Raw genomic sequence first — 27,500 nt, 5'->3', positions numbered from 1 at the left:
ATTCTTAATTTACCAAATTTAATTCCAGATTTATATATACAGGGTGTCCACAAAGTCTGGCTACATTATGTAGCCAGACTTTGTGGAAGCATCCTGTAGATTATGTACCCAGACTTTGTGGACATATATATAAATATATATATATATATATACACACATATATAAAATGGTCGTATAGATTGATTTCCTAGATATAAATCCAATGAAACCCGTGTGATTATTAAAGAGTGCTCAATGTTGGACAGAGCAACTATATAGTCTGTTTATTATACAAACATTATTGGTTACATATGCGCATACATGTTTCAGTGGAATCTTAATTTAGGGAGATCACCTCATCAGACCAAAAGAAATGGAGCGATATTGAAAAATATTTTTAAATCGCTCCTTTTTTTTTTTGGTCTGATGGGGGGGGTCTGATGAGGTGATCTCCTTAAAATTAGGATTCCACTGAAACATGTATGCACATATGTAACCAATAGTGTTTGTATAATATATATATATATATATATATATATATATATATATTTCCACAGCCAAACAACGTCACAACTCACAAGAACCATGACAGGCAACAAACCAGAAGTCCAAGACTCGAGTTTCGCCCTCATTTGGGCTCATCAGTTAGATATCCGAGCCCGGGATTCAAAACCTGGGCCTCTTGTATGTGAGTCTATTAACTAACCCAGGTCAAGCAAACTGCGGTGAAACAGATAATAACCCCAAACCAATGTCTCACAAGTAGGAATTTTCAACTAGCTAGGATAGCGCCATCCTGCATTGCTAACCTAGCGAGCAATTTGTAATAGAATTTTTCAGAATGTGATATAAATAATTATATATAATCTCTCACATTCTGAAAAATTATATATATATATAGGTTTGAAGTGTTCAAAAGTCGGGACTAATGAAGACAACGGGGTTGTTAAATAGTGCTCAATAAAAAGAGCAAAATATTTTTTTTATTATTTGAGGGTTAACAGTTACATATGGTCGCTACAAATAGCCATCTGTTTCAGTCAAAGAGACTTCCTCAGGCAACCCAGAACCTCTCGACGCCAAAAAGAAACCTTTTTCTTTTTGGCATCGAGAGGTTCTGGGTCGCCTGAGGAAGTCTCTTCGACTGAAACAGATGTCTATTTTTAGCGATCATATGGAACTGTTTACCCTCAAATAATAAAATATATATGTATGTGTGTGTGTGTGTGTGTGTGTGTTATGTATAAATAATTCATTTTTTTCCAGGTAAAAATATACACAAATAAATATATTAGCATTTATAGAATGTAATAAATTTGTTTTTCGCTTTTTTTCTTCTGTTTTTTAGAAATAAAACAATTAAATTCCATCCTTCCTATTCAAAAGAAAACAAAACAGTATTAGTACACAATCAAAAGTTAATTGAATACGAAACAAAGCATTTAAAAGATTGTGATACAGAATTATAAATTATTAGAAACAGGTTCAATTCCTATCAAATCAAAATCACATTTTTTTTTTTTAAATCCTCACCTTTCTTGCTGCTACGGCTTCATATGCAATATTTTTGGCAGTGGTTGCTGCCATTTCTTTAAGTAAATTGGGTGGAAGGATGACCCCCTGAGAGTCGACAGACTCTTCGCCGTGATCATCCATCGTACGCACAGTCAAGCGTTGTGGGATAAAACCAGAGAAGTTGGCACTGCTCAGTAAAACGTGGTCATCTACAAAAAAAATAAAACAATATAATAATAATAATAATCTCAAGGGTGTGAGTTCATATTGAAACGTTGATTTAATTTGAATAAAATAAAATACGCATCAAGTGCGCTTGAAAGCCAAATCATAACGTAATATTATGAAAATAAATGTTTTACTTGTTTGAAATTTATAACATCGTATAGAAACGTTGATTAAATTTCGGAGGTATACTCCATCCTCAGTATGTTGTTTTCTTTCTTTTCTTTTTTATTTTTCTCTCTATGTTATAAAGTTGGTTGGTTGGTTGTTTTTGTTTTACGGCATATCAACCCTTTTCAGGTTATTTAATGACGAATCCAAAGATTTTGAAGAAAATTTTTTTAATAGAATATTTTTGTTGTTTTCACGTCGGTTTCTATTTAACCCATAGTTGGGACCCTAACAGGTACTACCACTCCGGGTCAGAGTGGACCTGGGAGCAATGGTAATTAAAGGGTGGCTCCACACTCCCCAAAGCCCACAAGCTGGGGCCTCATCACTGGATATAGTTTAAGGTCATATCCAGGACCCCCATTGAGGGACTTTTACCCTCTGCAAGGGGGGCAGTCGGCGTATTCTAATGCCCCACCGACAGGAGCCTGTAAAGTTGGGGAAAGAAATGTCTGTTTCTCCAACTTTACAATATAGAGAGAAAAAAGAAAAAAAACAACATACTGAAGATGGAGTATAGTTTTGAAATATATTTGTTATAAATTTCAAACAAGTAAAATATTTATTTTCATAATATTACGTTGTGATTTGGCTTTCAAACGCACTTGATGAGTATTTTATTTAAAAAAAAATTTTTTTTTTTTTAGAAGTGAAGTATGATTATATGGCATGTTATTCACTCGACCACGATGAAGCCCTCCGATGATATTGCGGGTATAGGAACAAAGACAACTTGAAAGTTTCGGAAACAATGTACGATAGGGTGCAGAGCCGAAGTGCGGCGTCAGCCGGAACGTCAGGGTATGCACCTGGACAAAGTATGTTTTTTGCTGTTTTTTGCTGTTTTTTTTCAAAACTTTTTCTTTGATCGACAGTAGTTAAAAAGAAAAAAAGACAAAATAGGAAAAATAAGGAGAAAAAAGGTAAAAAAGGAAAAAAGGAAAAAAAGAAAAGGAAAAAAGGAAAAAGAACAAATAAAACAATGGAAGTGAAAGGAAAAAGGTTAGTTGTTATTTATATTTGTTTTGAAATGTTGAATCTTTTTTTTTTTTTTAAAACCAAAACCAATTAGAATCAGGTCACATGAATTAGAGGTAGTGAAATTATGGGGATATTGAATAAAGAGATTAATGGATTTTAATTGAAGAGAAAGAAATAAGATAGATGGATAAAGAGAGGCCGGGAGAGATGGATCGAGAGAGGCCGGGAGAGATGGGTCGAGAGAGGCCGGGAGAGATGGGTCGAGAGAGGCCGGGAGAGATGGGTCGAGAGAGACCGGGAGAGATGGGTCGAGAGAGGCCGGGAGAGATGGGTCAAACAAAGACAACTTGAAAGTTCTCTCCAATTTTCTCTCCTCTGATCTTGAGCATGTAGTACAATGGGGAAAGGAGTGGCTGGTTACTTTTAATGCATCTAAAACCAAGCTTCTCTCTTTACATCATCAACATTCTGATCCACATCTGGCATCAATTGAAATGAATGGCTCTCGTCTTCAGGAGGCCTAAAGTTTTGACAAGCTTCTTGGCTTGACCATTACTCCTGATCTGAAATGGAATACGTACATCAAATCCGTTGCCAAGGCCGCTGGAAAAATGGTGGGATCTTTCTATCGATCTGGTAGATATCTCACTGCTGATGCTATTCTCTATCTATATAAGAACCAGGTACGTCCAAGGATGGAATACTGTTGCCACATCTGGGCAGGAGCTGCTAGAAAGGACTTGGCCTGCCTTGATAGAGTTCAAAATAGACTTCGTAGCCTCGTAGGAGATGTCCTTTTCTCTTCCTTGCAACCTCTATCCCACAGAAGAGATGTTGCGAGTTTGTCTCTGATGTATCGTTATTTTCATGGAAAGTGTTCGAATGAGCTTCAATCTATGGTCCCCCCTCGCCAAACTTTCACAAGAAACACTCGTCTAGCTGTAAACACTATCAATAATTCCCCCCACTCTTTATCTGTGCCTAAACCTAAACGTAGATTCCATGAACAAAGCTTCTTTCTTAGAACTGCACGCCTGTGGAATTGTCTTCCGTTTTCCTGCTTTCCGGCTGACTACAATATGGTTGTCTTCAAGTCTAACGTAAATAAGTTCTTGATGAGCCGTTCCATATAAGTTATCAAATTTACCAAATTTTAATTACTAATGATTACTATATTGTCCAATTTCTAATGTACACTCTTTAACCCTTATCCTTGAGTGACCTCTTGGCCTTGATAATGTGGTGATGCCCATGTAAAAAAAAAAAAAAGTTTCGGAAACAACTTTACAACATGGAGAGAAAGAAGAAAAGAAAGCAAAACACTGAAATATACAGGGTGACCCCCCCCAAAAAAAACGGGCCCCAACTCTAATTAGGCTCTGTTTCTTAGTGCTTTGTCTGAATGAAATCAAAATATGGAGTATTGTTGTCACATTTGGGCTGGTGCATCTGCTGCTAGTCTCTTGCTCCTAGACAAGGTTCAAAAGAGAGTCGCCAATCTGATAGGCCCTGAACTGGCATCTAAGCTTCAGCCTCTGTCCCATCAACGAAACGTTGCATCCCTCTGCCTGTTCTACAAGTATTTTAATGGTGAATGCTCTGGCGAACTGCAGACACTTGTGCCCCACGACGTAGACACCCTCGACACACCCGACAGGCAGCTAAATCCCACCCCCATACTACACTTGGAATTATTTATTAACAAAAAAAAACATTTTATTTAGAAATATTTTTTAATGATTTCTTAAAAATTTCAAACCCAAAGAAATGGAATTTCTTTACTTTTCGCATTAAGAATTTATTTTTTAACTAATTTTTATAGTTTGATTGATCGAATTAGAATTTATTTTTTAACTAAATTTTATAGTTTGAATGATTGAATTAGAATTAATTTTTTAACTAAATTTTATAGTTTGATCGAATTAGAATTTATTTTTTAACTAATTTTTATAGTTTGAATGATTGAATTAGAATTTATTTTTTAACTAAATTTTATAGTTTGAATGATTGAATTAGAATTTATTTTTTAACTAATTTTTATAGTTTGATTGATTGAATTAGAATTTATTTTTTAACTAATTTTTATAGTTTGATTGATCGAATCAGAATTTATTTTTTAACTAATTTTTATAGTTTGAATGATTGAATTAGAATTTATTTTTTAACTAATTTTTATAGTTTGATTGATTGAATTAGAATTTATTTTTTAACTAATTTTTATAGTTTGAATGATTGAATTAGAATTTATTTTTTAACTAATTTTTATAGTTTGATTGATTGAATTAGAATTTATTTTTTAACTAATTTTTATAGTTTGATTGATCGAATTAGAATTTATTTTTTAACTAAATTTTATAGTTTGAATGATTGAATTAGAATTTATTTTTTAACTAAATTTTATAGTTTGATTGAATTAGAATTTATTTTTAACCTAATTTTTATAGTTTGAATGATCGAATTAGAATTTATTTTTTAACTAAATTTTATAGTTTGATTGAATTAGAATTTATTTTTAACCTAATTTTTATAGTTTGATTGATCGAATTAGAATTTATTTTTTAACTAAATTTTATAGTTTGATTGAATTAGAATTTATTTTTAACCTAATTTTTATAGTTTGAATGATTGAATTAGAATTTATTTTTTAACTAAATTTTATAGTTTGATTGAATTAGAATTTATTTTTAACCTAATTTTTATAGTTTGATTGATCGAATTAGAATTTATTTTTTAACTAATTTTTATAGTTTGATTGAATTAGAATTTATTTTTAACCTAATTTTTATAGTTTGATTGATCGAATTAGAATTTATTTTTTAACTAAATTTTATAGATTGATTGAATTAGAATTTATTTTTAACCTAATTTTTATAGTTTGAATGATCGAATTAGAATTTATTTTTTAACTAAATTTTATAGTTTTATTGAATAAGAATTTACTTTTAACCTAATTTTTATAGTTTGAATGATCGAATTAGAATTTATTTTTTAACTAAATTTTATAGTTTTATTGAATTAGAATTTATTTTTAACCTAATTTTTATAGTTTGATTGATTGAATTAGAATTTATTTTTAACCTAATTTTTATAGTTTGATTGATCGAATTAGAATTTATTTTTTAACTAATTTTTATAGTTTGATTGAATTAGAATTTATTTTTAACCTAATTTTTATAGTTTGATTGAATTAGAATTTATTTTTTAACTAAATTTTATAGTTTTATTGAATTAGAATTTATTTTTAACCTAATTTTTATAGTTTGAATGATCGAATTAGAATTTATTTTTTAACTAAATTTTATAGTTTGATTGAATTAGAATTTATTTTTAACCTAATTTTTATAGTTTGATTGAATAAGAATTTATTTTTAACCTAATTTTTATAGTTTGAATGATCGAATTAGAATTTATTTTTAACCTAATTTTTATAGTTTGATTGAATAAGAATTTATTTTTTAACTAAATTTTATAGTTTGATTGAATTAGAATTTATCTTTAACCTAATTTTTATAGTTTGAATGATCGAATTAGAATTTATTTTTTAACTAAATTTTATAGTTTGATTGAATTAGAATTTATTTTTAACCTAACTTTTATAGTTTGAATGATCGAATTAGAATTTATTTTTTAACTAAATTTTATAGTTTGATTGAATTAGAATTTATTTTTAACCTAATTTTTATAGTTTGAATGATCGAATTAGAATTTATTTTTTAACTAAATTTTATAGTTTGATTGAATTAGAATTTATTTTTAACCTAATTTTTATAGTTTGAATGATCGAATTAGAATTTATTTTTTAACTAAATTTTATAGTTTGATTGAATTAGAATTTATTTTTAACCTAATTTTTATAGTTTGATTGAATTAGAATTTATTTTTTAACTAAATTTTATAGTTTGATTGAATTAGAATTTATTTTTAACCTAATTTTTATAGTTTGAATGATCGAATTAGAATTTATTTTTTAACTAAATTTTATAGTTTGATTGAATTAGAATTTATTTTTAACCTAATTTTTATAGTTTGAATGATCGAATTAGAATTTATTTTTTAACTAATTTTTATAGTTTGATTGAATTAGAATTTATTTTTAACCTACTTTTTATAGTTTGAATGATCGAATTAGAATTTATTTTTTAACTAAATTTTATAATTTGATTGAATTAGAATTTATTTTTAACCTAATTTTTATAGTTTGAATGATCGAATTAGAATTTATTTTTTAACTAAATTTTATAGTTTGATTGAATTAGAATTTATTTTTAACCTAATTTTTATAGTTTGATTGAATTAGAATTTATTTTTAACCTAATTTTTATAGTTTGAATGATTGAATTAGAATTTATTTTTAACCTAATTTTTATAGTTTGATTGAATTAGAATTTATTTTTAACCTAATTTTTATAGTTTGAATGATCGAATTAGAATTTATTTTTTAACTAAATTTTATAGTTTGATTGAATTAGAATTTATTTTTAACCTAATTTTTATAGTTTGAATGATCGAATTAGAATTTATTTTTTAACTAAATTTTATAGTTTGATTGAATTAGAATTTATTTTTAACCTAATTTTTATAGTTTGAATGATCGAATTAGAATTTATTTTTTAACTAAATTTTATAGTTTTATTGAATTAGAATTTATTTTTAACCTAATTTTTATAGTTTGAATGATCGAATTAGAATTTATTTTTTAACTAAATTTTATAGTTTGATTGAATTAGAATTTATTTTTAACCTAATTTTTATAGTTTGATTGAATTAGAATTTATTTTTTAACTAAATTTTATAGTTTTATTGAATTAGAATTTATTTTGAACCTAATTTTTATAGTTTGAATGATCGAATTAGAATTTATTTTTTAACTAAATTTTATAGTTTGATTGAATTAGAATTTATTTTTAACCTATTTTTTATAGTTTGAATGATCGAATTAGAATTTATTTTTTAACTAAATTTTATAGTTTGATTGAATTAGAATTTATTTTTAACCTAATTTTTATAGTTTGATTGAATTAGAATTTATTTTTTAACTAAATTTTATAGTTTTATTGAATTAGAATTTATTTTTAACCTAATTTTTATAGTTTGAATGATCGAATTAGAATTTATTTTTTAACTAAATTTTATAGTTTTATTGAATTAGAATTTATTTTTAACCTAATTTTTATAGTTTGATTGATCGAATTAGAATTTATTTTTTAACTAAATTTTATAGTTTTATTGAATTAGAATTTATTTTTAACCTAATTTTTATAGTTTGATCGAATTAGAATTTATTTTTTAACTAAATTTTATAGTTTGATTGAATTAGAATTTATTTTTAACCTAATTTTTATAGTTTGAATGATCGAATTAGAATTTATTTTTTAACTAAATTTTATAGTTTGATTGAATTAGAATTTATTTTTAACCTAATTTTTATAGTTTGAATGATCGAATTAGAATTTATTTTTTAACTAAATTTTATAGTTTTATTGAATTAGAATTTATTTTTAACCTAATTTTTATAGTTTGAATGATCGAATTAGAATTTATTTTTTAACTAAATTTTATAGTTTGATTGAATTAGAATTTATTTTTAACCTAATTTTTATAGTTTGAATGATCGAATTAGAATTTATTTTTTAACTAAATTTTATAGTTTGATTGAATTAGAATTTATTTTTAACCTAATTTTTATAGTTTGAATGATCGAATTAGAATTTATGTTTTAACTAATTTTTATAGTTTGATTGAATTAAAATTTATTTTTAACCTAATTTTTATAGTTTGAATGATCGAATTAGAATTTATTTTTTAACTAAATTTTATAGTTTGATTGAATTAGAATTTATTTTTAACCTAATTTTTATAGTTTGAATGATCGAATTAGAATTTATTTTTTAACTAAATTTTATAGTTTGATTGAATTAGAATTTATTTTTAACCTAATTTTTATAGTTTGATTGATCGAATTAGAATTTATTTTTCAACTAAATTTTATAGTTTGATTGATTGAATTAGAATTTATTTTTCAACTAATTTTTATAGTTTGAATGATCGAATTAGAATTTATTTTTTTAACTAAATTTTATAGTTTGATTGAATTAGAATTTATTTTTAACCTAATTTTTATAGTTTGATCGAATTAGAATTTATGTTTTAACTAAATTTTATAGTTTTATTGAATTAGAATTTATTTTTAACCTAATTTTTATAGTTTGATCGAATTAGAATTTATTTTTTAACTAAATTTTATAGTTTGATTGAATTAGAATTTATTTTTAACCTAATTTTTATAGTTTGAATGATCGAATTAGAATTTATTTTTTAACTAAATTTTATAGTTTGATTGAATTAGAATTTATTTTTAACCTAATTTTTATAGTTTGATTGAATTAGAATTTATTTTTTAACTAAATTTTATAGTTTTATTGAATTAGAATTTATTTTTAACCTAATTTTTATAGTTTGAATGATCGAATTAGAATTTATTTTTTAACTAAATTTTATAGTTTTATTGAATTAGAATTTATTTTTAACCTAATTTTTATAGTTTGATTGATCGAATTAGAATTTATTTTTTAACTAAATTTTATAGTTTTATTGAATTAGAATTTATTTTTAACCTAATTTTTATAGTTTGAATGATCGAATTAGAATTTATTTTTTAACTAAATTTTATAGTTTGATTGAATTAGAATTTATTTTTAACCTAATTTTTATAGTTTGAATGATCGAATTAGAATTTATTTTTTAACTAAATTTTATAGTTTTATTGAATTAGAATTTATTTTTAACCTAATTTTTATAGTTTGAATGATCGAATTAGAATTTATTTTTTAACTAAATTTTATAGTTTGATTGAATTAGAATTTATTTTTAACCTAATTTTTATAGTTTGAATCATCGAATTAGAATTTATTTTTAAACTAAATTTTATAGTTTGATTGAATTAAAATTTATTTTTAACCTAATTTTTATAGTTTGAATCATCGAATTAGAATTTATTTTTAAACTAAATTTTATAGTTTGATTGAATTAGAATTTATTTTTAACCTAATTTTTATAGTTTGAATGATCGAATTAGAATTTATTTTTTAACTAAATTTTATAGTTTGATTGAATTAAAATTTATTTTTAACCTAATTTTTATAGTTTGAATGATCGAATTAGAATTTATTTTTTAACTAAATTTTATAGTTTGATTGAATTAGAATTTATTTTAACCTAATTTTTATAGTTTGAATGATCGAATTAGAATTTATTTTTTAACTAAATTTTATAGTTTGATTGAATTAGAATTTATTTTTAACCTAATTTTTATAGTTTGAATGATCGAATTAGAATTTATTTTTTAACTAAATTTTATAGTTTGATTGAATTAGAATTTATTTTTAACCTAATTTTTATAGTTTGATTGAATTAGAATTTATTTTTTAACTAAATTTTATAGTTTGATTGAATTAGAATTTATTTTTAACCTAATTTTTATAGTTTGAATGATCGAATTAGAATTTATTTTTAACCTAATTTTTATAGTTTGATTGAACTAGAATTTATTTTTTAACTAAATTTTATAGTTTGATTGAATTAAAATTTTTTTTTAACCTAATTTTTATAGTTTGAATGATCGAATTAGAATTTATTTTTTAACTAAATTTTATAGTTTGATTGAATTAGAATTTATTTTAACCTAATTTTTATAGTTTGAATGATCGAATTAGAATTTATTTTTTAACTAAATTTTATAGTTTTATTGAATTAGAATTTATTTTTAACCTAATTTTTATAGTTTGAATGATCGAATTAGAATTTATTTTTTAACTAAATTTTATAGTTTGATTGAATTAGAATTTATTTTTAACCTAATTTTTATAGTTTGAATGATCGAATTAGAATTTATTTTTTAACTAAATTTTATAGTTTGATTGAATTAGAATTTATTTTTAACCTAATTTTTATAGTTTGATTGATCGAATTAGAATTTATTTTTTAACTAAATTTTATAGTTTGATTGAATTAGAATTTATTTTTAACCTAATTTTTATAGTTTGAATGATCGAATTAGAATTTATTTTTTAACTAAATTTTATAGTTTGATTGAATTAGAATTTATTTTTAACCTAATTTTTATAGTTTGAATGATCGAATTAGAATTTATTTTTTAACTAAATTTTATAGTTTGATTGAATTAGAATTTATTTTTAACCTAATTTTTATAGTTTGAATGATCGAGTTAGAATTTATTTTTTAACTAAATTTTATAGTTTGATTGAATTAGAATTTATTTTTAACCTAATTTTTATAGTTTGAATGATCGAATTAGAATTTATTTTTTAACTAAATTTTATAGTTTGATTGAATTAGAATTTATTTTTAACCTAATTTTTATAGTTTGATCGAATTAGAATTTTTTTTTTAACTAAATTTTATAGTTTGATTGAATTAGAATTTATTTTTAACCTAATTTTTATAGTTTGATTGATCGAATTAGAATTTATTTTTTAACTAAATTTTATAGTTTGATTGAATTAGAATTTATTTTTAACCTAATTTTTATAGTTTGATCGAATTAGAATTTATTTTTTAACTAAATTTTATAGTTTGATTGAATTAGAATTTATTTTTAACCTAATTTTTATAGTTTGAATGATCGAATTAGAATTTATTTTTTAACTAAATTTTATAGTTTGATTGAATTAGAATTTATTTTTAACCTAATTTTTATAGTTTGATTGAATTAGAATTTATTTTTTAACTAAATTTTATAGTTTGATTGAATTAGAATTTATTTTTAACCTAATTTTTATAGTTTGATTGATCGAATTAGAATTTATTTTTTAACTAAATTTTATAGTTTGATTGAATTAGAATTTATTTTTAACCTAATTTTTATAGTTTGAATGATCGAATTAGAATTTATTTTTTAACTAAATTTTATAGTTTTATTGAATTAGAATTTATTTTTAACCTAATTTTTATAGTTTGATCGAATTAGAATTTATTTTTTAACTAAATTTTATAGTTTTATTGAATTAGAATTTATTTTTAACCTAATTTTTATAGTTTGATTGATCGAATTAGAATTTATTTTTTAACTAAATTTTATAGTTTGATTGAATTAGAATTTATTTTTAACCTAATTTTTATAGTTTGATCGAATTAGAATTTATTTTTTAACTAAATTTTATAGTTTGATTGAATTAGAATTTATTTTTAACCTAATTTTTATAGTTTGAATGATCGAATTAGAATTTATTTTTTAACTAAATTTTATAGTTTGATTGAATTAGAATTTATTTTTAACCTAATTTTTATAGTTTGATTGAATTAGAATTTATTTTTTAACTAAATTTTATAGTTTTATTGAATTAGAATTTATTTTTAACCTAATTTTTATAGTTTGAATGATCGAATTAGAATTTATTTTTTAACTAAATTTTATAGTTTTATTGAATTAGAATTTATTTTTAACCTAATTTTTATAGTTTGATTGATCGAATTAGAATTTATTTTTTAACTAAATTTTATAGTTTTATTGAATTAGAATTTATTTTTAACCTAATTTTTATAGTTTGAATGATCGAATTAGAATTTATTTTTTAACTAAATTTTATAGTTTGATTGAATTAGAATTTATTTTTAACCTAATTTTTATAGTTTGAATGATCGAATTAGAATTTATTTTTTAACTAAATTTTATAGTTTTATTGAATTAGAATTTATTTTTAACCTAATTTTTATAGTTTGAATGATCGAATTAGAATTTATTTTTTAACTAAATTTTATAGTTTGATTGAATTAGAATTTATTTTTAACCTAATTTTTATAGTTTGAATCATCGAATTAGAATTTATTTTTTAACTAAATTTTATAGTTTGATTGAATTAAAATTTATTTTTAACCTAATTTTTATAGTTTGAATCATCGAATTAGAATTTATTTTTAAACTAAATTTTATAGTTTGATTGAATTAGAATTTATTTTTAACCTAATTTTTATAGTTTGAATGATCGAATTAGAATTTATTTTTTAACTAAATTTTATAGTTTGATTGAATTAAAATTTATTTTTAACCTAATTTTTATAGTTTGAATATTCGAATTAGAATTTATTTTTTAACTAAATTTTATAGCTTGATTGAATTAGAATTTATTTTAACCTAATTTTTATAGTTTGAATGATCGAATTAGAATTTATTTTTTAACTAAATTTTATAGTTTGATTGAATTAGAATTTATTTTTAACCTAATTTTTATAGTTTGAATGATCGAATTAGAATTTATTTTTTAACTAAATTTTATAGTTTGATTGAATTAGAATTTATTTTTAACCTAATTTTTATAGTTTGATTGAATTAGAATTTATTTTTTAACTAAATTTTATAGTTTGATTGAATTAGAATTTATTTTTAACCTAATTTTTATAGTTTGAATGATCGAATTAGAATTTATTTTTTAACTAAATTTTATAGTTTGATTGAATTAGAATTTATTTTTAACCTAATTTTTATAGTTTGATTGAATTAGCATTTATTTTTTAACTAAATTTTATAGTTTGATTGAATTAGAATTTATTTTTAACCTAATTTTTATAGTTTGAATGATCGAATTAGAATTTATTTTTAACCTAATTTTTATAGTTTGATTGAATTAGAATTTATTTTTTAACTAAATTTTATAGTTTGATTGAATTAAAATTTATTTTTAACCTAATTTTTATAGTTTGAATGATCGAATTAGAATTTATTTTTTAACTAAATTTTATAGTTTGATTGAATTAGAATTTATTTTAACCTAATTTTTATAGTTTGAATGATCGAATTAGAATTTATTTTTTAACTAAATTTTATAGTTTTATTGAATTAGAATTTATTTTTAACCTAATTTTTATAGTTTGAATGATCGAATTAGAATTTATTTTTTAACTAAATTTTATAGTTTGATTGAATTAGAATTTATTTTTAACCTAATTTTTATAGTTTGAATGATCGAATTAGAATTTATTTTTTAACTAAATTTTATAGTTTGATTGAATTAGAATTTATTTTTAACCTAATTTTTATAGTTTGTATGATCGAATTAGAATTTTTTTTTTTAACTAAATTTTATAGTTTGATTGAATTAGAATTTATTTTTAACCTAATTTTTATAGTTTGATTGATCGAATTAGAATTTATTTTTTAACTAAATTTTATAGTTTGATTGAATTAGAATTTATTTTTAACCTAATTTTTATAGTTTGAATGATCGAATTAGAATTTATTTTTTAACTAAATTTTATAGTTTGATTGAATTAGAATTTATTTTTAACCTAATTTTTATAGTTTGAATGATCGAATTAGAATTTATTTTTTAACTGAATTTTATAGTTTGATTGAATTAGAATTTATTTTTAACCTAATTTTTATAGTTTGAATGATCGAATTAGAATTTATTTTTTAACTAAATTTTATAGTTTGATTGAATTAGAATTTATTTTTAACCTAATTTTTATAGTTTGATTGATCGAATTAGAATTTATTTTTTAACTAAATTTTATAGTTTGATTGAATTAGAATTTATTTTTAACCTAATTTTTATAGTTTGAATGATCGAATTAGAATTTATTTTTTAACTAAATTTTATAGTTTGATTGAATTAGAATTTATTTTTAACCTAATTTTTATAGTTTGAATGATCGAATTAGAATTTATTTTTTAACTAAATTTTATAGTTTGATTGAATTAGAATTTATTTTTAACCTAATTTTTATAGTTTGAATGATCGAATTAGAATTTATTTTTTAACTAAATTTTATAGTTTGATTGAATTAGAATTTATTTTTAACCTAATTTTTATAGTTTGAATGATCGAATTAGAATTTATTTTTTAACTAAATTTTATAGTTTGATTGAATTAGAATTTATTTTTAACCTAATTTTTATAGTTGTATTGATCGAATTAGAATTTATTTTTTAACTAAATTTTATAGTTTTATTGAATTAGAATTTATTTTTAACCTAATTTTTATAGTTTGATCGAATTAGAATTTATTTTTTAACTAAATTTTATAGTTTTATTGAATTAGAATTTATTTTTAACCTAATTTTTATAGTTTGATTGATCGAATTAGAATTTATTTTTTAACTAAATTTTATAGTTTGATTGAATTAGAATTTATTTTTAACCTAATTTTTATAGTTTGATCGAATTAGAATTTATTTTTTAACTAAATTTTATAGTTTGATTGAATTAGAATTTATTTTTAACCTAATTTTTATAGTTTGAATGATCGAATTAGAATTTATTTTTTAACTAAATTTTATAGTTTGATTGAATTAGAATTTATTTTTAACCTAATTTTTATAGTTTGATTGAATTAGAATTTATTTTTTAACTAAATTTTATAGTTTTATTGAATTAGAATTTATTTTTAACCTAATTTTTATAGTTTGAATGATCGAATTAGAATTTATTTTTTAACTAAATTTTATAGTTTTATTGAATTAGAATTTATTTTTAACCTAATTTTTATAGTTTGATTGATCGAATTAGAATTTATTTTTAACCTAATTTTTATAGTTTTATTGAATTAGAATTTATTTTTAACCTAATTTTTATAGTTTGAATGATCGAATTAGAATTTATTTTTTAACTAAATTTTATAGTTTGATTGAATTAGAATTTATTTTTAACCTAATTTTTATAGTTTGAATGATCGAATTAGAATTTATTTTTTAACTAAATTTTATAGTTTTATTGAATTAGAATTTATTTTTAACCTAATTTTTATAGTTTGAATGATCGAATTAGAATTTATTTTTTAACTAAATTTTATAGTTTGATTGAATTAGAATTTATTTTTAACCTAATTTTTATAGTTTGAATCATCGAATTAGAATTTATTTTTAAACTAAATTTTATAGTTTGATTGAATTAAAATTTATTTTTAACCTAATTTTTATAGTTTGAATCATCGAATTAGAATTTATTTTTAAACTAAATTTTATAGTTTGATTGAATTAGAATTTATTTTTAACCTAATTTTTATAGTTTGAATGATCGAATTAGAATTTATTTTTTAACTAAATTTTATAGTTTGATTGAATTAAAATTTATTTTTAACCTAATTTTTATAGTTTGAATGATCGAATTAGAATTTATTTTTTAACTACATTTTATAGTTTGATTGAATTAGAATTTATTTTAACCTAATTTTTATAGTTTGAATGATCGAATTAGAATTTATTTTTTAACTAAATTTTATAGTTTGATTGAATTAGAATTTATTTTTAACCTAATTTTTATAGTTTGAATGATCGAATTAGAATTTATTTTTTAACTAAATTTTATAGTTTGATTGAATTAGAATTTATTTTTAACCTAATTTTTATAGTTTGATTGAATTAGAATTTATTTTTTAACTAAATTTTATACTTTGATTGAATTAGAATTTATTTTTAACCTAATTTTTATAGTTTGAATGATCGAATTAGAATTTATTTTTTAACTAAATTTTATAGTTTGATTGAATTAGAATTTATTTTTAACCTAATTTTTATAGTTTGAATGAATTAGAATTTATTTTTTAACTAAATTTTATAGTTTGATTGAATTAGAATTTATTTTTAACCTAATTTTTATAGTTTGAATGATCGAATTAGAATTTATTTTTAACCTAATTTTTATAGTTTGATTGAATTAGAATTTATTTTTTAACTAAATTTTATAGTTTGATTGAATTAAAATTTATTTTTAACCTAATTTTTATAGTTTGAATGATCGAATTAGAATTTATTTTTTAACTAAATTTTATAGTTTGATTGAATTAGAATTTATTTTAACCTAATTTTTATAGTTTGAATGATCGAATTAGAATTTATTTTTTAACTAAATTTTATAGTTTTATTGAATTAGAATTTATTTTTAACCTAATTTTTATAGTTTGAATGATCGAATTAGAATTTATTTTTTAACTAAATTTTATAGTTTGATTGAATTAGAATTTATTTTTAACCTAATTTTTATAGTTTGAATGATCGAATTAGAATTTATTTTTTAACTAAATTTTATAGTTTGATTGAATTAGAATTTATTTTTAACCTAATTTTTATAGTTTGTATGATCGAATTAGAATTTTTTTTTTTAACTAAATTTTATAGTTTGATTGAATTAGAATTTATTTTTAACCTAATTTTTATAGTTTGATTGATCGAATTAGAATTTATTTTTTAACTAAATTTTATAGTTTGATTGAATTAGAATTTATTTTTAACCTAATTTTTATAGTTTGAATGATCGAATTAGAATTTATTTTTTAACTAAATTTTATAGTTTGATTGAATTAGAATTTATTTTTAACCTAATTTTTATAGTTTGAATGATCGAATTAGAATTTATTTTTTAACTAAATTTTATAGTTTGATTGAATTAGAATTTATTTTTAACCTAATTTTTATAGTTTGAATGATCGAATTAGAATTTATTTTTTTAACTAAATTTTATAGTTTGATTGAATTAGAATTTATTTTTAACCTAATTTTTATAGTTTGAATGATCGAATTAGAATTTATTTTTTAACTAAATTTTATAGTTTGATTGAATTTAAATGTATTTTTAACCTAATTTTTATAGTTTGATTGATCGAATTAGAATTTATTTTTTAACTAAATTTTATAGTTTGATTGAATTAGAATTTATTTTTAACCTAATTTTTATAGTTTGAATGATCGAATTAGAATTTATTTTTAACCTAATTTTTATAGTTTGATTGAATTAAAATTTATTTTTAACCTAATTTTTATAGTTTGATTGATCGAATTAGAATTTATTTTTTAACTAAATTTTATAGTTTGATTGAATTAAAATTTATTTTTAACCTAATTTTTATAGTTTGATTGATCGAATTAGAATTTATTTTTTAACTAAATTTTATAGTTTGATTGAATTAAAATTTATTTTTAACCTAATTTTTATAGTTTGAATGATCGAATTAGAATTTATTTTTTAACTAAATTTTATAGTTTGATTGAATTAGAATTTATTTTTAACCTAATCTTTATAGTTTGATTGATTGAATTAGAATTTATTTTTAACCTAATTTTTATAGTTTGAATGATCGAATTAGAATTTATTTTTCAACTAAATTTTATAGTTTGATTGATTGAATTAGAATTTATTTTTAACCTAATTTTTATAGTTTGAATGATTGAATTAGAATTTATTTTTTAACTAAATTTTATAGTTTGATTGAATTAGAATTTATTTTTAACCTAATTTTTATAGTTTGAATGATCGAATTAGAATTTATTTTTTAACTAATTTTTATAGTTTGATTGATTGAATTAGAATTTATTTTTTAACTAATTTTTATAGTTTGATTGATTGAATTAGAATTTATTTTTTAACTAAATTTTATAGTTTGATCGAATTAGAATTTATTTTTAACCTAATTTTTATAGTTTGATTGAATTAGAATTTATTTTTAACCTAATCTTTATAGTTTGATTGATTGAATTAGAATTTATTTTTAACCTAATTTTTATAGTTTGATTGATTGAATTAGAATTTATTTTTAACCTAATTTTTATAGTTGATTGATTGAATTAGAATTTATTTTTTTAACTAATTTTTATAGTTTGATTGAATTAGAATTTATTTTTTTACTAATTTTTATAGTTTGATTGAATTAGAATTTATTTTTTAACTAATTTTTATAGTTTGATTGAATTAGAATTTATTTTTTAACTAAAAATAATTTAAAAATAGAAAAACTTTTTTTTGTTATAATCCTTTCATCGCATCTCACGTGGCCCCAAATCAGTTTGAAAATACCGCAAAACATGTTTCACGTATGGATTTTTCTGCATACCATTTTATGATCAGACATAATTCCTTCAATCATCTTGACAGAAGTCAAAATTTCTTCCATCAGTTGAAAGGTTTTCAAAAGTCGAAGCAGAAAGATGTATCAAAACTCATTAAAACAAGCTAAGAGTAGATTCCTACATATATATATCAATCTTCATGTGCAAAAGTTGAAGCAGAAAGACTTTTATATCTCAAAACTCATTGAAACAAGTACAGAATAGATTCCTATATTCATCTTAAAGATCATATAAATAACTATATAGGTCAGCATATGCATATTACCCTCTAGTTTCACAGGTAGTTTACGATATATGCATTAAAAGACCCAAGATTCAACGGCTTATGTCAGAAATTATGGAAAACCAGACGCTCTCACAAGACCTGCTATGCTGGTGCCAAACTGCCAGTTGTCAAGTTGTGGCGGCGCCGGTGTTTGGTAAATGTTTTGAACGTGTGCAATACTTGCAATACTTGCAAAACAATGACTAGTTGTAATAAAAGTAGTTTATAACTATTATAATATTGGTGCAACGAAACGACGAATCTTTGTAAGAAAATGGTATGACGTAGTTATTTTTTGTGTACATTTGCATCTCGTATCTGGACAGACGTTTCAGGAATTCTATAAAGCGCACCTACAAAATGACTGAGGCGTACTAGTGTGCCAGGCGGCACAGTTTGAAAACTACTGTCCTACACATTCGGGGATTAGAGGATTGCAGGTGTCAGTAAACATATATTTAACCTAAAACCCTATTTTGTATTGAGCACTTTTCTTAAAATATTGGTTTATTTTATCAACATATTCGCATTTGATTACTTTCTTCAGACTTCTTGAATAAAAAAAAAAACACTTTAACAATAGGGCATTATTTAAAGAGATTTCCCTTAAAGGAAATAAAGCAAAGTGGAAGGAAATTCAAGATGAACTTTTCCCTGGACATATATCAATCGAAAAGATCTATTGGACAGATTGTTTCACCTGAGGATAATGAAAATGATGAATCTGATGAACAAATCAGAAATCTTTGGCCAACTACGATGCTAGGTGGCAAAAAATTATATTATTATTGTGGTTTACCAGAAAAATAAACTCCAATCAAATTGATTCCATTAGATCAGCTGAGTTACCTGATATACAAACTGATCTTTTTTGAAATGGTAAAAAGTCAGATTGTGCATGGGCCTTGTGGTAATATCTACAGAAATTCACCTTTCATGGTTGATGGCCAATGTACAAAAAGATATCCTAAAAATTATTCGCTTGAAACTCAGTTTAGTGAGGATGGTTATCCGTTTTATAGGTTGGTTGGTTGTTTTTGTTTTACGGCATATCAACCCTTTTCAGATTATTATTTATTAACAACATCAATGATTTATATATAAAAAAAAAAAAAGATTTAGCACGGTAGCATAAGTGTATAAGAACAAGTGACATCTACGATATATTTAATGTACAATAAAAAATAATTTTTGGCTTATAAACATGTCTTCATGCGTCGCAGAACATTTTTTGTTAACATCTCCTCTAAACGTGGTCTTAAATAGTAATTCCTTACGTCCAAGTGGCAATATGCCTTGTTTGGGTTGGTGGGTTGGTTGGTTGTTTTTGTTTTACGGCATATCAACCCTTTTCAGGTTATTTAATGCCGAATCCAAAGATTTTGAAGAAAAATTTTTTAATAGAATATATTTGTTGTTTTCAAGTCGGTTTCTATTTAACCTATAGTTGGGACTCTAACAGGTACTACCACTCCGGATCAGAGTGGACCTGGGAGCAATGGTAATTAAAGGGTGGCTCCATACTCCGCAAAGCCCACAAGTGGGGGCCTTACCACTAGATATAGTTTAAGGTCATATCCAGGACCATCGTTTTATAGGAGAAGATTGCCTAATATATTTGTTGTTTTCAAGTCGGTTTCTATTTAAGCCATAGTTGGGACCTTAACAGGTACTACCACTCCGGGTCAGAGTGAACCTGGGAGCAATGGCAATTAAAGGGTGGTTCCACACTCCCCAAAGCCTGCAAGCTGGGGCTTCATCACTGGATATAGTTTAAGGTCATATCCAGGACCATCGTTTTATAGGAGAAGATTGCCTAATATATTTGTTGTTTTCAAGTCGGTTTCTATTTAAGCCATAGTTTTCTGTCATCGATCCGCGGAGGAGAAATAAAGATGGTGGTTTTAAAACTATGATTGGCAGGGATGAAGTTGACAGTAGGTGGATTGTACCTTACTCTCCATTACTTTCAAAGACATGCAATGCTCACATAAACATTGAATTTTGAAATCTATCAAATGTTTGCAAATACATAAATAAGGGATCTGATGCAGCCATGTTTTCCTTACAAAAATTTTTAGTGATGAAGTTACTCGATATAAACTTGGTAGATATGTCGGCACTAATGAAGCATTTTGTCGTATTCTGAGGTTCCCTATTCATGAAAGGCATCCTCCAATCTAAGGGATCTGATGCAGCCATGTTTTCTTTACAAAATATACCTTGTTTGGGATAAATATTATGAAAAAAATCAGTTATACAAAGTAACCATCGTAAACTGTCGCAAAACGCATCACCAACTCCGAACATACTGGCCGCCACTGTTCGGATCTTTGTCCCAAATCGCTGCCCCAGCTTGATTAACAATCTTTTTTTTTTTTTTTTTTTGCTTTCTTTTGTGTTCCTTGGTGAACAACTACCTTTTCATTGTTCTGCTGATAAACCTATTTCTTTCTTTTTTGTAAGGTTTTTATTTTTCTCCCCTAATTTTCAACACTTAAAAGTGAGGAATGTCGATAGTATTAAAAACAAAGCAGGGATCTGATGCAGCCATGTTTTCCTTACAAAAATTTTTAGTGATGAAGTTACTCGATATAAACTTGATAGATATGTCGGCACTAATGAAGCATTTTGTCGTATTCTGAGGTTCCCTATTCATGAAAGGCATCCTCCAATCCAACAGCTTGCAGTTCATCTTAAAAAGTGTCAGAGCATTTATTTCACAAATAAAAATGTTGGCCAAGTTACCTTAAACCCAAAAGATACAACACTTACCGCATTTTTTAAATTGTGTGGAGAGGACAATTTTACAAAAACTCTTATTTATAATCAGGTTCCATCTTTTTACACATGGAGTAACAAAACATGCAGAGGATGCCTGTTCCATTTGCCTGCTTCCCAGCTGACTACAACTTGGTTGCCTTCAAGTCCAACATAAACAAATTCTTGATCAACTGCCCTCTTAAGTAATCCAATTTACCAAATTTCCATTAACGATTACTACAATATTATCCCATTGACTACTGTACACTCTATAACCCTTATCCTCGAGTGGCCTCTGTGCCTTGATAAGTGGTGACTCCTATGTAAAAAAAAAAAAAAAAAAAAAAAAAGGAGAAAACGAGGAGCTAATATTGAGGGTCATCCAAGTGTAAAATTTGACACTACAATTGGATGAGTTTTTCTCTGTGCACCTTCATCCTGAAATAAGAAGACCGACTTCATTTTCATTTTTAAGAATTATTGATGGACAAACTGTTGGCAAAATATTGTTTTGCATTTTTACATTCTCTTTGCAATTGAGAAATTGAAATGGGACAGTGGGTGCGGATAATAGAGTGTTTTTTCTGCTTTTCTAAAAAAAAACATGCATTTTGCTGGTCATTCTTTGCTACGAAGGGACAGCAAAGTTGATATAAAATATTTCTGCAAAATTTTGCTTTTCTTTCCATCATATTTTGCTTTGGTTTCAATACCCAAACATTTGAAGTTATTTCTTTACGCACGCACATAGATCAGGGTCAATTTTTTGAACCCAGTAAATGACGGGTACTTCTCCTAGTGTGCGAATATATATATCTTCTTTACTCCTATAAATTCGTTTTTCTTTTGTGTGTATTGATATTCATATTAAAAACCCAATTTTCTATTTATTTACAATTTTCTTACATATGGCTTGTGGAATTGCATTTTCTAGCAAACGATCTAACTAATTTGCATATTCTTTTAAACATTCATTTTAATTAATTCGTTATTAGTTTTTTTCGTTTTTCTTATGGGATGATCATCTTTTTTTTTTTTTTTTATTCAATTTTCACCCCAAACAAGGCACAGTGCCACTTTGAAGCAGGGGGCTACTATCAGGGACTTAATTAGCGGGGTCATTATGAAGGGAGATGAGTAGAAAGATGTTTGTTAACATTACACTTGAACTTCTGCATATCATTGCAGTTGGGAAAGCAGAATCCCGGAAGGGAGTTCCAAAGACCCGCAGTTCTGGGGAAGAAACTATTGGAGTAAAAGGCTTTCTTGCACCTAGGGATCTCTACTGTAAAGGGATGAGACTTAGTAGCTTGTCGGGTTTGTCGGGGGTAGTTATGTCGGGGAGGTACAAGTGTTTGCAGTTCGTCAGAGCATTCACCATTGAAGTATTTGTAGAGCAGGTAGAGGGATGCAACATCTCGTCGATGGGACAGAGGCTGAATTGGCGACTCTCTTTTGAACCCTGTCCAGGAGCGAGAGACAAGAAGCAGATGCACCAGCCCAGATGTGACAACAGTACTCCATACATGGGCGAATGGTTGCCTTATAGAGGTATAGGATACTGTCAGGCGTAAGTAGTTTTCTAGCACGGTAAAGGGAGCCAACCTTCCTTGCAGCAGCCTTGGCAATGCTCTCAATGTATCTATTCCAGTTCATATTCCCTGTAAACGTTAGGCCGAGGAGTTTAAAAGAAGTACTTTCAGGTAATGTGTTCTTGGCCATTGCTATTGGTGGTAGAGAAGGTTTCTTGTAGTTATTGAAGGAAACAAGCTTAGTCTTAGCAGCATTGAATGTGACCAACCATTTTTGTCCCCATTCCACTACGGATTGGAGCTCATCCTCTAGTGTTTCTGCCATTTCCTTGGATATGTGTTCATTTGTTTTCCCCTCATATCTGTTATAGAGAGTGGTGTCATCGGCAAATATACCCATCTCCGAAACAATTTTATCAGGGAGGTCGTTTATGAATATCAGGAATAATAGAGGTCCAAGGATAGACCCCTGAGGTACTCCCGCATTTATGTCGTATTGTTTGAATGTACGACCGTCGAGGACAACTTTGATTTTTCTATTACTTAAGAAGGATTTAATTACATTATGAATTCTTCCAGTGATTCCATATGATCTAATTTTCCTTAGAAGACCATTGTGCCATACCCTGTCAAAAGCCTTAGATATATCGAGGGCCACTGCTCTACCCTCCCCTGTTTTATCCAATCAACGGTATCTACGTTCAGAAACTACAGTTAAGATATCTGCTGTTGAACGGGCTTGCCTGAATCCATATTGTTTGTCAGTCAGGAGTTTAGCAGCTGTTAGATGCTGGACTAGGGCTTGATTAACTAAGGACTCAAATATTTTGGCGAAAAGCGGGAGGAGGCTAATGGGGCGATAATTTAGTGGGTCAGTTCTTTCACCAGAATTCTTGAAGACTGGTACCACAGAGGCGGTTTTCCAGCAGTCGGGAAAACAAGATTCGTTATTGTAAAGTTTGGACAGAACTGGAGCAACCTCGGCAGAGCATTTTTTTAATAGCACAGCCGGGATGAGATCTGGTCCACATGCTTTTGAGGTGTTTAGGTTTTTTATAATAGCATGTACCTGAGAAGGGGTGATTTTCAAATCGTCTAGTGAGGCGTCTGTCCGCAGAGGAAAATCAGGGAGTGAGTGGTGTACCGAGTTCAGTGTGGAGTTTGAGCCAAACCGACTGGAAAGCAGATTAGCCTTGTCAGTTGCCGTGCAAGCAACCTCATGATCGTTTGATAGTGGGGGAATAGTTGACTGTCCATTATTTACTACGCTGTTGTAGATTTTCCAAAAATCCCGGGTTCCTAATTTGTTTTGAGTAGTGGATCTTCAGTTTTAGGGCGAGAATTTAGGCTGATTTCTACCATTATCACAGCGTGATCAGCATTCCCGAGTGGACTGTGGGCATTTGTTGTACAGTCATTGGGAACCGTTGTCAGAAAGAGATCTAGAAGTGAGGCATGTTGATCTTGCTGGTCTGGGAAACATGTCGGAAATGTAACCAACTGAGATAGGGAATGGGATATAGAGAAGCTATGTGTTGCGCTACCAGCTACGTCTGTGTGATTAGAGAATCCTAGTCAGTTACTGTGGTGGACATTGAAGTCACCAAATACATGTATTTGTGCGCTAGTATCGAGGGAGAGTGCTATATCTATGCTGTCTGAGACTTTGTTTATTAGGGTACAGTCTTGGTTTGAGGGAGAGCGGTAGAGAAAATACAAGTAGCTAATATTGTGTTGCATATTTAGTCTGAAGCACATAAAGGCCTGGTCCTCTGATTCTAGTTTTATTTCTCTAGTCAGGGGGAGGGTGTTACGAATATAGACTCCAAGTCCATGCATATGTCTGTCCGAGTCCTTACGGTAGAGTGGGAGATAACCAGGCATGTTAAAGTGGTTAGAGGGAATGGAGGAGTGAAGGTTAGTTTCACTTAATGCTAAGATATCCGGGGTGTTTACAAGGAGAAATAATTCAATATCATCTAAGATCAAACAAAAGTCTTTAGTTAACTATTACGTGTAATTATATTCATGCAATAACTCTGTCAATTTTTAGTCTACAGACTCGAAATTTGATATACAGGTTACTGAGATTTGGGAAAATCGATGTGATCGGTTTTTGGCCAGAAATTTGGCGATTAAGGGGTCAAAGTTCAACGATTTGATCTTTGAGAACTCTATCAAACTCCTCCGACAATTTTGGGTCTACGCAATTGAAATTTTAGATATAGGTTCCTTGGACATGGATCTAACTTAATAACTTGATTTGAGCCCAAAACAATAAATTTTATGGGGTCATAATAGGGGTCAAAGTTAAAAAAAAATTGATCTCTGCGGTCTCTTCCAAATTACTCAGACAATTTCTGGTCTAAATATTTGAAATTTTACATAAAGGGTATTCAGAGATAGGGCAAGCTTTTTAATCAGTTTGGGTCGAAAATTTTTAGTTACCAATATATAAATGTATGTATGTATGTCTGTTTGCATGTCTGCCTTAAACTTTCAATAGAGGCGACGGATTTTACCAGGATCAGTATTGTTTTAAAGTTCGACCTTTCATACGACAAATATTGAAAAATTGGCTAAAAACATTAATATCTTCCCCTTCAACTAGGCACTTTTCTACAGGGGAGGGGGGCACTTTTTCGTCAATATTTTTTAAAGTTATCCTCTCCTTTAGATTGTCTAGCCTTAATTTTAAAAAATGTCGCTTCCGGTTTGCCGGTGGTCGTAACAGCATAAACGTTAGGTTTTACCCCATTCTTTTCCTCCTTTGCGGTACGGGTTCGAGCCTGCCTTCCTACTACCACTTTTTTTTTTTTTGCTCAACATACGCGTCCAAACACCCGGTCAACGCTGGGCTGAAATGCTAGCATAAATATATATATATATATTATATATATATATATATATATATATATATACATATATATATTTGCTTTTGATGTCTTTCATTAGTAAACTCCTCCTCATATATCATTCTGCTATATATATATATATATATATATATATATATATATATTGGTTTATGTGTCTGCTTCACTTCGATTAACAAACAAATTCCTGATGAACCGCCCCCCCCCAAGTAATGACACCTGATCAATTCTCCAATACTATTACTACACTATCCCATTGATCACCACTGTACACACAATAACCCCTATCCCCGAGTGGCCATTGGGCCTTGATAAGTGGTGAACTCCATGTAAAAAAAAAAAAAAAAAAAAAAAAAAAAAAAACTCCTCATATATATAACAAATCGAGCAGAGGCATTTGGACGATCTCAAAATTAAACATTGTCAATTCATTACCCACACAGCAGCAGCCATATAGCGTAATGGTGAGAAGCCTTGACTGTCATTTGGGTGGTCAGGTTTCGATCCTGGCTTGAAGCAGTTGCCTGTCTAGCTGCACTGATGAGCTGTGAAACAGCATAACAGTACTGTATGTGGATGACTATATATATATATATATATATATATATATATATATATATATATATATATATAGAGAGAGAGAGAGAGAGAGAGAGAGAGAGAGAGAGAATAAATGACAAAAAGTTATATTCCAAAATTCATGACGTTGACCATCTTATAATTTATTCCTTTAATTCAATTGACTTTTACAATTCTTGACACTATCTGATTCGTAGCGCAAAATCAATCACTTAATTATTATATCAAATTCCAAATGGCGTAATGAAAATATATTGATTGATATAATAATTGATTGATTGATTTTGCGCTACAAAACAGATGCTCTCAAGAATTGTAAATGTCAACTGAATTAAATAAATTATAAAATGGTCAACATCATTAATTTCGGAATATAGTTTTTTTTGTCATGTATTCTCTATATTGCTCTGTAATTACATTGAGCTTCTTAAATAAGGATTGGTATATATTATAAGAAAATATATTTCTACAGAAATATATATATATATATATATATATAAGTAAATTTTTGGTACAGCAGAATGGAAGGAGAAATTTCAGAGGAAACATAATTTAATTTAAATACCAAAAAAAAAACAAGAAATGGGCAGGTGAAATTAAAATTTTCCCTAAGGCCTTATCGTCTGACCCTCTAAGAGGAAACGTCAGAATGATAGATTAAAAACTAAGAAAACGAATGAGGGAAGAGGGGAATTTTGGTTTCAGTTGGAAGAACAGTGGAGAAAAAAAAAAAAAAAAAAAAAAAAAAAATTCTCACTGTT

The 27,500-nt window shown here is 25.4% G+C and overlaps 1 protein-coding gene across 19 annotated transcripts in view; it reads right to left on the bottom strand.

Annotated features, from left to right (window-relative positions):
• LOC145270654 (RIMS-binding protein 2-like) overlaps positions 1 to 27,500 on the bottom strand; it is a 1,565,000-nt gene that overhangs the window by 99,261 nt on the left and 1,438,239 nt on the right. For all 19 annotated transcript variants that reach the window (XM_080126270.1, XM_080126275.1, XM_080126269.1 and 16 more), the window contains one exon: positions 1,513 to 1,703. In XM_080126270.1, the coding sequence (XP_079982396.1) occupies positions 1,513 to 1,703 (191 nt within the window). The remainder of the gene's footprint in view (positions 1 to 1,512; positions 1,704 to 27,500) is intronic.

Source organism: Euprymna scolopes, chromosome 46 (genome assembly GCF_053919585.1).
Source record: "Euprymna scolopes isolate OS-2025 chromosome 46, ASM5391958v1, whole genome shotgun sequence".
Lineage (NCBI taxonomy): Eukaryota > Metazoa > Mollusca > Cephalopoda > Sepiida > Sepiolidae > Euprymna > Euprymna scolopes.
This window is presented reverse-complemented; position numbering and strand designations above follow the sequence as displayed.